We start from the raw sequence: 14,652 nt of genomic DNA, 5'->3' as shown, positions 1-14,652 counted from the left end.
AGATGGTTGGGGTAGGGGCACTGTAACGACCCGCCTCTCCCAGGCCGGGCCCACTTACATTTGGCAGCTTTCATAGGTCATAGACTGTCCTCACATACCAACACATGTCTTTTCTGCACATTTTGTCCTCACTCGTGTGCACCCGGGAAGAATTTCCCGGTTCCAGGCCAAGCACGCTTAACCCTGGAGTTATTTGGAGATTGGCTTCCGGAAAAGAAGTTGCAACTTGTTGATATGAATATTCTATTAATCCTATTAAACCCTAGGCCGGGATGTTACAGGCACTTACCGCCGCCAGCTTAGGAAAGAGGGGGCATGGGAAGGGAGGAGGCCAGCCGACTAAGGAGATGAGGGGTGGCGCGGGGGGGGGGGGGGGTTGACACCTTCTGGTCTGCCGAGATGGCAATTAGGAGGCGAGGGAGCATCTGCACGCAATATTACGGTGGTAGGAGAGGCTGGGGAGGGGATGTTGCACAACTTCAAAATGATTCAACGGTTTAGAATTCACAATATTTTTAGGCTGTGTTCGGGAGGTGAGGTTCACCTCCCGCGTACGCAAAACGTAGCGACACATTTTCTTATAAATAATTAAGTATTTACTAATTTTAAAAAAATATATTAAAATAATTTTTAAAGTAACTTTCGTATATAAAATTTTTGTAAAAAACACACCATTTAGTAGTTTGAAAAACGAGCGCGTGGAAAACGAGATATGTGAGTTGTGAAAGTTGAAAAAAGAACTCAGCCTTATATATGTATTCTGTCAAATGCCATGTAGATAGTTGAAGAAAATGGGGTGCCGACCAATTTACCGGGAAGTACACTCTGTGTCGATAAAAAAAAAAAATCTGCACCGACTGCCGACAATTTTGAGAAGTACGCCATAAAAGTGAAGTTGATAAATCTAGGCAGCTAGGCTCTAAATGATTACTCCAAGCAAGCAGTTCATTAATTAGAGCATGAAAAAAAAGCAGTAAATGTGTCATTTTAAGCTTCGCCGTATAGCTTTTTCTTGACGTGGAGAAGAGGAGAAGAGAAAACTAAGGTGCCATATCCCATGAAAACACACTGTTTTAGTGCTGTTTGTACGGTTTTCTCAACAAGTGTTCATGCCCGCGACAGGGGCCGATATCATGACAATACTCTTTCCAGTGCCCCACGGTATTGTTCAGGTCAACCAAGCTCTATCGATCATTAGCGACATCATCAGTTAATCATTGACGGAATGATAACGCACATGCAAGACATGCAACCCCCACAACAATATATAAAGTCGCAGATGTTTTATATAGGGGAGAGAACGTGACATCCTTTTAATTACTTTGGGGGTGAATTGAAGTGGAACAAGCAACTGCTGGAGAGATAGTACACCTGGCACACACGCACAATTTGACGGCAGAGACTGATGCACAAGCGGCACACGCACACGCCCAAAATTAGCAGGCTCCAGCCCCGGAATTAACAGAGCGAGCAATCTACGTACCCCACACGAACCACCAAGCAACCAAAGCTAGCGCCACTCCCCCGTGCACGCGCGCGCGTTTTATGTAACTCTCTCCGGCGTGTACGAAGCAGCAGTGACACGACACAAAACACACACAAAGACGTAGCTAGTGATGACGAGACCGAGATCGACTGGTAATTTTCCGAGTAAGAGGACACGATCGACGACATCTCGTCGTCCTATCACACTTGGATGTTCTCCATCTCGTCGACGTCGTCGGCGGCGATGGACTGCTGGCTCCGCAAGCGGCGCAGCTTGAAGGAGGAGAGCTTCTGGGAGGAGCCTTCCTTGGGGGTGTCCTCGAAGCGGATGAAGGTGTAGGTCCATGCTCCCGAGAGCGTGCCCATGACTGGGCCCAGGAAGTAGATCCACAGGCCGTCGAACTTGTTGCTCGCCAGCGCCGGCCCCAGCGTCCTTGCCGGGTTCATCGATCCACCTGAAATTGCCCTGCAACCACCACTCGTTTTTCGCTGCGTCTCAGTCTCCATTGTATATTCTGCTCAACTAGTTTAGTTTCTACGTTCTGCCTGATCAATATGTATGTTTCCCTACATTTATTAATTTGGTTACTGATCGATCAAAGATAATGTTGATTAGCCAGGTTAGTTTGACTTTTCCCCCCCCCCCCTCTCACTTGTCAGGAGTCAAGTGGCTACAAATTAACTAATTGGTCTTGCTACTAGCTCCAAGTTAATTACTTCCTAATTAGCTAGTACTAATCTTCTTGGTCATGAACATGAATGAACGAATTGAATAGCTGATTGATTAACGGGCCGTCGATTTCTAGCGTATTTACCCTGCGAAGATGGACGTAATGCAAACCGCGGAACCAACCGCCAACCCGGCCAACTCACCCACCTGCATATGGAAAAAAACACCGGTCAAGAGTCCATGTATTTTACGGCAAAATTCAGTCATCATCGATCGACGACAAGGAGGTGAAAGCCGTGGACGACGCGTACCGCTCTCGTGTCCGTGGCGACGGCGAGCGTGACGAACATCATGTTGAACGTCACGATGACCTCGACGACGAGCGAGTGCCAGTGCGGCCCCACGGGCGTGGTGGTTCCGATCACATCCACCGGGTGGATCACCGCCTTGAGCACGAACGACGCGCATATCGCTCCGGTGAACTGCGCCGCCCAGTAGAACGGAACCTGTGTAAGGGAGAAAAAAAATAGGTTGAAAAGATGTTTCATTTCAACGCTTTAACCCTGCACCTCTAGCTGGAGATCGATCTAGAGCAGTCGCAGTAGTATCTAACTGCACATTGCGAGATGTCTCTGTTGAAGCCGGGAACATCGAATCGGTTCCGGTCAGCCTCACCGGTGTGTGTGCTAGTGAATATATAGATAGATATATAGCACTATAGCAGATAGCGGCAACTAGCTTAGCCCCGGATTCGGTGCCGATCGATCGGACGACGGCGCCACAGGCGATCGATTTCCGGCGGATCCCTATCGATCGACCGAATATATGGCACATGAACCACCACGCACGCCACCGCCTTTACATGAATTCTTGCGTCGCGACCGGTTCTCCTGTACTGTATCGCTACGGACACTTGTCCCTGCTAGCTTTACGTGCAGTGGCAACAAAAAAGCCTCGACCACGATCATACTCTTGTCTTCTACTAGCAGCAGCAGCAGAAGTGCCCTGTGGATTGCGATGTAAAAATAGACTATATGGAATGTGATCCGTGGCAACTAACTCAGCGTATCCCAGCTTAGTGGCTTCATCTTTAATTTGGCTGTGCTGGGGTTTTGACGCGTGATTGCTCGTGTTCAATTAGCACGAGCCTGAATTGTTTGTGGCGGTTTCATGCTAGATTTCAGATGTCTGATTTTTTGATTGATGTGAGCTTAATTAATCTGGTGATCGATCGATCACATGCTACTGCCCAACGTGTTGTCTGGCTGTACTATTGTTTGTGTGTTGCTGATATGGAGTGGTTGCTTGCTTTCAGGCTCCAGCTAGCTAGACAAATGTGTAGTGAAAAGGACCTATGGATTAAGGTCGATATATGTTGTTGACAGAAGAGACGACATTAATTCCTTATACAATGCGGATGTGTGCATCATTATGGTATATATAAGTTTAATGACCTTGAAAGATATGTGATTGGTTGGTTCGGATAACAAGTTACATGAGCATATACCACCTCTCGTTGCCTTTTGACTTTCTTTCTGGCCGGCGACATAAGCTAGACTGAATAATTTGGCATATATGCCTAAAATAGAGATTTAATTTGGCAGAATCAAATCCATGGCAACATCTTGACAAGAACGCGTGAATAAACTAAGTACTTAAGTGAGGACTAAATTAGCCAATGATTTTGCTCTCTTGAGATTTAAAAAGTTTTTCAGATAATGAAGAGGGTTGCGTCAAAAATTAAAAAAATGGAGAGGATCAAAGCTGACGAAACTCTGAAAATTGTAGCTATCGGAGGTAAATTTAACAAGATTCAGATACCATCATATGTAAAAAGACAACCGGAACAAGCTAAGGTCGTTTCAGAAAAAATTCTTATGTGACTACTAATATTCAATCAGCACTCAATTGGTTAGGTGTCTCTGCTAACATCTTTTGGCAAAGAACAGATTGAAAGAAACTAAGAAAGCATCTAGCTAGTATGCCGAAGTAGTGCATGGCTTAAGTCGTACACATAGCTAACTATTATATTGCATATATATTTTGATGCAAGAAGTAATATATATGAAGAATTGGCAGTTTGAGGTAGCTGTGTTGCTGCATCTGCATACCTGAATCCAGGGGAAATGCCTGAACACGGCGAACGCGAGCGTCACGGCGGGGTTCATGTGGGCGCCGGAGATGTGGCCGACGGCGTAGATCATCACCGTCACGATGAGGCCACCGGCGATCGACTGTCCCAGCTGCGATATGCGAGACAGGTCGCTGCCGCTGATCCCTGCCGCCCCACACGTCATGAACACCAGCAGGAACGTGGCCACCACCTCCGACACGACCTGCAGCCATGGCGATCCAAGCAGCGTGCACGCATTAGCTCCCCCCCAGCTCAATCGATCTCGAATCAATCAAGCAACCAGAGAAAGACAGATAAAGCTCTGAAAGTCTGAAGAATTAATCATTCAGCTCCAGACTCCTCACCTTCTTGAGGAGGTGAGGAGGGAAGAAGTCGGCGATGGCCTTCTCGCCGTAGTACATGGTAGGCATGGTGCCGTTCTGCACCGTGGAGAGATCGTGGATCTCGTTGGAGTAGTTCGCCCTGGAGTTTGTTCTCGAGTTGTTGCTGGCCATTTCTGACGCTCTATCTAGCTGAGCTACTTGTGCAGCACGCGAGTGCAGGAGGTAGAAGAAGAACAAGCAGCTCAAGCTCTAACACTGGCTGGCTAGCTCGCTCGCTCCGTCGATCGCTTGCTCGTTGTGGTAATGAGCAGGAGTATTTATAGGGAGATCGAGCTAGCTAAGGTTGAGAAGCCTGAGCAACTGGGAGGTGGCAGGTACTAGTAGTTACAGTCCTCACTGCCTTTTGATTAGGCAGGCCTACTTGTCGGAGCACCACTGGGTACAGTGCTTGCATGCATAGCTCATTAGCCCTAATTAATCAGCATAAGATCATTGTTTCTGGTCTAATTTTTCGACGGGGATTCAGATTTTGTTTAATCCGTTCAAACACGTTGTCGGATCAGCATTGGCCGAGAAACAGAAACGCATACTTGATTTTGTATTCTCGTCGAGGGCATAAAACCGCGCGTCATCCCCCCGTGAACGACAACGAGAGCAACGTTGCCTCTGTCTGCTGTTAGACTGAAATAATTGTGGGTTTTCAATTCACAAGGTGTTGTAAACTATATGCCTGGATAAAGCGCGACGTCGAGGTCATGACGCCGATATATGGGTGACGAACAAATTCTTTTTCTTTTGTAGATTGGGGGCTCCCCTGAAAGAAATGATACTATAGGGATGGATATTTTTGGTCATTCTACGTACGTTTTCCATGCCGAATGTTAATACGTTTTTTTTGCGAAATTCGTCACCTGTTGTAAGTTGACATTTTTCATAATCTATACTCGTAGAAGAGACGAACCATGTGTGCCAATGCCAACTAGGATAAACCGTACCGAAATTTACTATTGGCCGAATTTGCCATTGTCCCTGTCAGAGGTTGCCGCCATTGCCAGATTAATGATGGATCCGTGGCAACTGAACAAATTTTCAATTGTAGGATTGCCATCTCTGGTGACCAAATTGAAATATCCGAGCAGTTAAGGATTTGCAAAGGTGACATTACAATAAGGGGTTATCCTAACCACTCTATTACGCAGTGTGCATGCTTCGGTTAGCAATGCTAAGCAATGTCAGAGCAGAGGACGTTGCACTTGGATGGTCACTGTCAAAACTGACCTGCTACTATTGAAAAATCTCATGTCAGTTGGAGTACTTCAGCAATTTGCAATCCTAGCTTCTCTCATTGAGCTTAGCTCACATTCAGTTTTTCTTTTTTTGCCGTACTGTACCTGTAGGATACTCCCTCCAGTTCGAAATGTTTGACACCGTTGACTTTTTAGCACATGTTTAACTGTTCGTCTTATTCAAAAACTTTTGTGAGATATGTAAAATTATATGTCTACATAAAAATATATTTAATAATGAATCAAATGATAGGAAAATAATTAATAATTACTTAAATTTTTTGAATAAGACGAATGATCAAACATGTGATAAAAAGTCAACGGCGTCAAACATTTCAAAACGGAGGGAGTACTATCTTGTACTACCACTATCAGTAACTGTCTTCAGAGTTCAGATACTACAGTTCAGGAAAACAAAACTCCAATTCAGGCAGCTGAATTTTCATCACCTTGTATTAAAAAGAGCAATGCCAGAAATCGACATATCATCTGAAGAGCAATGCCACCTACTCCTAATTAAACTCAATGAAAAATCAACAGGATTCGGAACTCAAAGTCTGAAGCTGATTTTTACAGGTCAATCATGTTCTGTGAAGTAGGCCCGTATGGTCAATGCTCTGATGGCCGTAGACAGCACAAGTGTATGGCAGTTATGACGCCTCTTCTTCCCTTGGTAGGCATCCCCGGTGGGGGAGCAGAGTGTGGACGGCGATGCCCTGACAAAATCTTGCCACAATGATTTTCGATTGGAAAATCAGCACACATCACAAAGAATGAAAGAACCCATATTTTGATCGGTACAGCTCGTTGCAGATCAGCCACTCGACTTGGTGAAAATCTCAGGCCTTACAGAGTTTGCTAGGTATTTCGTTCACGAGGTGTTTCAATCAGGTTTCTTTCGCAAAAATGCAGATAATTTATTGATTTGAGATGCCTTCTGTAATGAGCACTCATCAATACTTTGTAGATGTATACATGTAGAATCAAGAACTACTTTACGAGCAAAGCAAATTAAATGAAAATAAATGGATATTGGTACTGAAAAATACCACTAAATACACACATGTGCAAACAGAGAGCGCTTTCTGGGGCACGTTTAGAACCAGCACCTTATTTTGCACGATCTACAGGATGAAAAGACAGCTTGTGCTGCCTGAGATGAGACTAGCGCATTGGCATGAGGCCAGGCCACAAGAGGGAAAATCCACGCTTCTCTGCAACCCCTTAGCTTTTCATGAGAGGCATGGAACCAAGATAGCTGACGAGTGAGCGATCAGATCAGTGAATCAATCACAGATGCACCATCCATCCAGAAGCTGGCATAATTACCTTCGCTGATTATTGATCTTCTTTTGTCTGCGCTCCTCAGGCCACTAGTGTAGTTCTTGTTAATCACTTTTGTGTGTATGAATCTAACTACATTTCCTGGCATAATGCTAGGCCCTACCCTGTGATCAAGCAGTAGCAAAAGCACCCCATGTTGAGGTCAGGTGTACCATCCGATATCTGCTAAGTTGATATGGTGCCCTGAACCATTCTCTGAAGAAGCATCGTTTAGATTCAGAATAACCATGGTTTTACTTTGCACAAGTCTAGCTAATACTGTAGGTAGGTTCCCTGATGCATCTGCAATGGCGCGCGCCTGACCTCAGAACTTGAATCAGTTATTCCTATATGGCAATCAATCATGTCTGTCTTCCCATCGAATCACCTCCGTTTTCACGGCCTTAACAAAAGATCTGAGGACCATATATGTTCTCGATTGTTGTCGAAGGTTCTAGATCGATTCACCACTGTCAAACCAAGCAATTACGTATGGAACTATGAAACATATCGGATTTTGACGAATAATGATTACACATATTTTTAATTCTTTTCTCCTATATTATTATGTTTCGAAATCAGAGCAGATAATGTATGGATTCATATGTAGATATTGATTGTTCTGGAATCAGACAGAAAAAGACGGACTCATAGTATGTCTTCTAATTTATCAGCCGTGACCAAAATTTAAATTTTAAAACATAATTGTAGTGTTGAACTTAAGTTTCTTACTTGGAATTTATTTTCAATATTGACTTATAAACCGCTAAGAATACGGATATAAAAATTTTACCTGTAAATTACTTTTTATTGGGAAAGAACATGTAACCTAGCAGTTACAGTGATAAGTAGCACATCTAGGTTTTGAGTTCGACACCCCAAGAGAGTGAATTTTAAGCCTAATTAAAAAAAATCACTTGTTGGCCCTGTAAGATCGAACAACGAGAACTAAGATTACCAAACAGAGAGAGGGGAGGGGGAGGGGGGTTGAATGGTAGCAACACCAAACACTTTTAGCGGAATTAAAAGTTACACCAGTGTTAGATCTTTGGTCTGACTGTACAAGCCTCATTGGTCTGACCGCGCAATCAAGCCACCGCCTCTTGTTGACACCTCCGGTCCAACCGCCATAGATCCGATTGTATGACCGAGTAGTTGCCGTTGGTCTGACCGTCGGTATTCTTCCGGTGTGACTGTTGTACTCCGAGCAAATCACAAATCGAAAACCCTCAAAAGTAGATTAAAGTTTATTTGCATATATTCGTGTTTACAAAGTGCAATAACAACACTTCTCTTATAGAATTGGACTAAACTCGAAACCCTAACTTTTCTTTAAACTTAACTTACACATAATCGATCACAAGAGGCCTCAATCCCCTCTCTATTTATACCCGAGATAAGCAGCCTAAAACCATGAATCTAACTTGTGCAATATATCCTAATCCACTAGGAAACATTTCTCGTACCTAAAATAAACTTATCTCTTTCCAATTCAAATTCCAATCTTCCTAAATTTAAATCGACTCCTTATTCCATATGTACACAATCTCCCATCGTATGCCTCATGGAATCTCCATCAACCACGTGCATTGTTTTTTAGCCTAAGCATCTCGCATGATATCCCAATCGCCCGGATGTCATCTTCTCCCAAGTTGATTCCTGACCATCATCGGCAACGCTCTCCCGATGCATCAAAGCACACCTACACAGGAATCAAACGAAGAAACATATCTGAGCATAAGTTCTTTCTCAACTTTACTCAACATTATTACACATGTATAGAATTCATATATAAGTCATAATCACGAATAAACAAATAAAAAACCCGAAACCAACATCGACATAAAGTTGGCCGGTCATGCTGTCGTTTTGGCCAGTTTGACAGTGCACACCACGCCAGTATGACCAGCTTATCCTGCCCGGTCTAACTGGCTCCACACAAAGAGCAAAACTACTTCACTAATAATCTTCAAATATCGAAATCAATTATCTCATATGCCAATTGTTCATCATAAAATAACAATCAAAACACACTTTGATTTCACATGCCCCTCATAAAAATGTGTTAAGAATCAACCTATGGAGCGTGGGCCTCGTATAGGAAGCATGGGCCTCAAAGAATGAGTTAAGGAACGATCCATATGAATGAGTTTGCGTGTGTGTGTGGGGGGGTGAGGGTTTGTGGCTTTTCTCGGTTGGTTTGATGGAGCCTTCTTCTTAATGAAAACCATCGGACACTTATTTTCTCACTGGTCAAGTTTTTTTAATTATTTTTCGTTGTTTCGTTTATTTTTCTACAGTTTATTAGCTATGGAGTAAACTATGAGGTTGAGAGCTAGGTTACTCGGTTAAATTAGACAGACCACCGGAAAGCCATCAAATTTCAAAAAGTGTTATTAATGAATGAGGGTACAAACGGTAGAAATGACATGAGCCATTACAATTTTTACGGTGGTCTATACTGATGATAGAAAATACACCACTAATGTAGCAAACCATACAGCTGTTACTTATCTACAGATCGAACATTCATTAATTTTGGCATCAAACCAAACTTTCAGCTCTAACCAAACTTACACTAAGCTTTGATGGTACTAAAATTTTGGCAAAATATCAGACCTAACCAGCCTTTTACCAAAACTTTGGCATGGTCCAAATATTGACATTGTTAAAATCTATTATATACTAAAAGTCCATTAAACTTTCTACAAACGCTCTCAAGTTATCACGTGGCGCTCTAATAAATTAGAGAAAATCCTAGAAATTCTAAAAAAAAAGCAAAACATCTACCTCTTGATTTTCACTTAAATTGATGGGTCCAATATTATACACCATTAGATAAAATTGATCTTAAAACAAACCAAATAATATGGGTCCCACCTCTCCTATTTCTCCCGCGTGCATAAGTATAGGTCACGTACGTACATGTGGGCCTGTAGTACGTACGCCTCCCTCCATTTTTTTCTTTTTTTTCTTCTTTTTTCCATTTATACAATTTGATATATATTTGTTTAAATAATCATATTTTTTTTAAAAAAAGAAAAAACATCATATAACTCTTTATAAACACAGGTAATTAACTAAATTAGCTATACAGACTTTGAAAATAAAATTTACACCATATTATATGTAAATTAGCTCTAAAATCAATAGTGTAAGATAATTTACTTTGTACTATTATTTTCATATAATGCACTATTTTAAAATAAAGCTTACACAATATTATATTGTGTACCTATCAAATAAACAATTTAAGATCTAAATTAACTAATATATATATATATGTGTACTTAAACAGATAGACCCATTATTTAAATCATCGGATCTATTTTTTTATTACTTTGGACTATTATTCTCAAATAATGCATTGTTTTAAAATAAAATCTACACCATTACCATTATGTTGTGTACCCATTAAATTGACAATTTAATATATATATATATATATATATATATATATATATATATATATATATATATATATATATATATATATATATATATATATATATATATATATATATATATATATATATATATATATATATATATATATATATATATATATATAAACTAATTTACATTTGCACTAAAACCGGTGGACCCATTATTTAAATCATCGGATCTATTGTTAATAATGTCTAAAGTTCTCTTTTTGGCCCACTGCACAATGCACGTCTGCACCTCTACCTTTCGCACATGTGACAAAGTGTCGTATTTGAGGCATCTTGGGTGATCACGACCGCTGCAGCGCTACCACTTTTGTTAATAGCATGAAAAAAATATTAAAGGTGTGATGCAGCGAGAGAAGAATTAAGTACCGTGGAACACTTAACTCTGTTTAAGATGAAATCGAGAGTTTATTAAATAATAATTATAATATATTGTGTTATGTTGTATTTGGATTTTGTATTATTTGTTCGTACAGTTGAAAGAAATCATTATGTTATAATTGTGAACACAATATTAACGAATATCAATAGAACTCTTACTAGGATAAGAGTGTTATAAGGGAGTTTAAGGCCCTATTTTTTCCCTGATTCCATCTTTTGAATTTTCATTTGCACGCTCCATGCTTTCCAAGTTACTAAATGGTGCTTTTATTAAACAACTTTTTAACTTTTTAGAAGTCAATTCATTCGTTTATAATCTCAAATAGCTATCACATAAATAAGATAATTCATCAATTTCAGTTATCCTAACCTCTAAAGTACATATTTTTTTTCATGCGAGTCATGGTGATAAGTAAATTGGTGATCAACGCATAATCAAAATCGTATGATGAATCTGTAAGAACTACTATGACCAATTGTAAATAGGTGTCAAAATTAATTGCTATTAATTAAACATCTAATGGCTTGCTAGCGACATATTTAATTTTTCTCTACATATATATAAACATGGACGAAGCTAGAACGAATATTAACATACATCCCATACATATATATTACATGTTAATATTCTAATTACATGTGGTAAGTCCATTAAAATTTCTTAAAATGCCCTCAAGATGACACGTGGTGCTCTAATAAATTAGAGAAAATATTAGAAATTCTAAGAAAAAAAAAAGCAAAGTATCTATTACTTGATTTTCACTTGAATCGATGGGTCCAATAGTTTATAAACTATTAGATTAAATTGATATTAGAATAAACTAAATACTACGAGGTCCCACCTCTCCACCTTTGGTACGCACCTACTCCCCTCCCTTTTTTTATTTTTTCATTTCTTCTTTTCTCCATGAATATGCTTCCCTCCCTTTCTTACTATATCATGCACCTTCATGAGACGATTTAATCTATTTACTCAAGAAAAAAATATATTTCAAAAGTTGTAAGTACTTAATCCATCTCCCACTCAAAGTTTGTAAATGGATTTTTAAGATATCTTAACAAAAAATCGAACCCTTAAATTATTATAAAATAACAATATCCGAACTTTAGTTTGCCCTTAATTATGAGATATTTTTTTTAACAAACAATAAAAATCTTACCTTTCAATAATATAAGTGCCCGCGCGTATGCGCGGGCCACCTTCCTAGTTTTGATAAAGGTTGCATCAGTAATAAACCAAACAAGCGCTTTGGTGGTTCTACATGATCAAAAGCAGTACTACCAAACAGGGCCTTTAACCTCAAAATCACTGTAACTTTAACTGCTCTATCCAGTAATGATAGTAGAAGCATGGATGTATCACTACATGATTCATTCATTTGAGCAAAGCCGACATGAGAAGACCAGCAATCCAGCATTTGATCGTGGTCGTCTGATGGTTGAAAAGGCATTTGTATCGACTTATGCTAGCCCCTATCAAGGTTGGTTATCCGTCAGCGTGATCGTTGATTTTGCACGGAAAACAACAGGAAAACATAAGGTCTACTGGAACACTACGAGAGTCTACGATACGGACGAACTGAAGGGCCCTTGCGTTTGACGCCGGGTTTAGGTCGCCTTGGCTCCGTTGATGTCACCGTTTGGGCGTCCGTGTAGGAGGGGCCAGCCAAGTACTGCACTGATTAGTTCTTGATCACTCTGCTGGCCAGTAATCTCTCTTCATCTTAGGTCGGCTTGGCTACTAGTAGTTGAGGAGTAAGGCCCTGCCTTTTGTAGCTGGCACACGCTTGAAACTGTTGACAATTTTTGCTCCATCGAACATCAGGTTCAGACTTTCAGTCATCGTTTTCGATCCCCTTGCTTGTTGCAGCAATTTCATTCAGAGAAAGCATGTGTGTCAATGGACACTCTTCAGCTGCAAGAATCAATAATGTACTTCCTTAGAGTAAGTTTAATAACGGAGCCAACTATAAGCTTATAGTTTATATTAAAGTTAACATATATAGTAAGTGAGCTACAAGGTTATCTCTTTTTTTTTCTCCTCCTCTCTCTATCTCTCACCTATGCATTTAATGTATTTATCTTGAAGTATGTGAATTGCTAGCTCTTGTATTAGAGCCAATCCTCTCTAATTTTCAAATTCTCTTTCATCCACATAAGCTTATAGTTGGCTTATAGCCTACTAGTATACTTGCTCTTAGTATTAGGGTATTCCCAACCCAATGACTAGGATGGTGTCCATAGCATTAAATAAGTTACCACTTAGGATAAAAAATGATGTGGCAAGTGAATAAATGAGGAAAGAGAAGGAAACCATATCTTGCATGGGACATGGTTTTCTACACAACATCCAAGACATCATGTGAGATAAATAGCATTAAATTGGAGTATGGAATAGTGGTGTTTGCATTGGAAGAGTAGTATCTAGGACTAGTTTCTTGATGATGTGGAGTTTATGGAAACTATGTCTAGTGTTATGGGTTGGGACTGCCCTTACTGCTTCTAAATGAGACTTGTGACTGCTGGTCTCCTTTGATTTACTTCCTTACTTGCATGAGATTTTTTTCATGTGTTATTGACGTACTACCTCCGTCCCAAAATAAGTACAGCCGTGAATATCCGTGCCCAACGTTTGACCGTCCGTATTATTTAAAAAATTTGTGAAAAATTTAAAAATATTTAGTCACACATAAAGTGCTATTCATGTTTTATCATCTAATAGCAATAAAAATACTAATCATAAAAAAATTTCAAATAAGATGAATGGTCAAACGTTGAACGTGAATAGTGCAAAACTATACTTATTTTGGGACGGAGGGAGTACTGAAGTACTGGAACAAATATCTGATGATGTTCCAATCTTTCTTTAGTTATTGCACCGGTAAAAGATTGCAATAAGAAACTGGAGTTAGTACGCACTTTAGGCTACCCTGAAGAATTTTTTGCATGGTGGTTAGTTTATTGAAGGTGTGGTGTCATCCTTGCGTGTAGAGATTATCACATTGTCTAATCAAGAAGAGCCAGGAGCTAAGCTAATCTAGCTCGGCCGCGAACACGACAGCAAGTTATCTTGAAGGAATCAGTCAGTTGACTAAGCAGGCTCTCGCTCTCTCCAGTCCAGAAAAGCTTCGGCATTTAGAATCCCCTGTTTGCAACAGGCGACAAGGCAACTTTCATATGGCACCAAACATGTCGGTAACAGCTGATGAAACCGTCTAATTTATCTGCTAATCTCGCTGTTTTTTCCCTTGTCAGGATGGCTCACAAGTGGACCAAGTTGTAGAATGTTGCAAAACCCGTTGTTTATCATGGCCACATTCGGCTAGCGATGCAGAGCGATTGACAGAGAAATCCCATGCGACTTAAGAAAAGCGAAACCGGGGCCCTCGTTTGCCAGCCAGGGTGGCTAACGACTGGAGTGTGTGCAACTAGCCGCTGACAGACAACGCGACGCTTGTTATCATTCGCAATGCCGACCTGATGGATGTGAGCTCGACGTGACTCAGCTACAGGAGGAGGAGTTTGGAGTCATTTGCGTTTTTAGTCCAACTCGGTGAAGGGTCATCCCGGATCATCTGCACTGTAGTGTGCAGGGTTC

The 14,652-nt window shown here is 40.6% G+C and overlaps 1 protein-coding gene across 1 annotated transcript; it reads right to left on the bottom strand.

Moving 5' to 3' along the window:
* Positions 1 to 1,265: 1,265 nt before the first annotated feature.
* Positions 1,266 to 4,981, bottom strand: LOC4330713 (aquaporin NIP2-1-like). Its single transcript, NM_001416893.1, has 5 exons — positions 4,634 to 4,981; positions 4,267 to 4,491; positions 2,467 to 2,661; positions 2,301 to 2,362; positions 1,266 to 1,951 (listed from the first exon to the last, which is right to left on the bottom strand). The coding sequence occupies exons 1-5, from the start codon at positions 4,781 to 4,783 to the stop codon at positions 1,687 to 1,689; spliced, it is 897 nt and encodes a 298-aa protein (NP_001403822.1). The 5' UTR covers positions 4,784 to 4,981; the 3' UTR covers positions 1,266 to 1,686.
* Positions 4,982 to 14,652: the final 9,671 nt, after the last annotated feature.

The sequence above is a fragment of the Oryza sativa genome, chromosome 2 (genome assembly GCF_034140825.1).
Source record: "Oryza sativa Japonica Group chromosome 2, ASM3414082v1".
Classification (NCBI taxonomy): Eukaryota; Viridiplantae; Streptophyta; class Magnoliopsida; order Poales; family Poaceae; genus Oryza; species Oryza sativa.
Note: the sequence above shows the minus strand (reverse complement) of the source record. Positions and strands in the feature narration are given on the sequence as shown.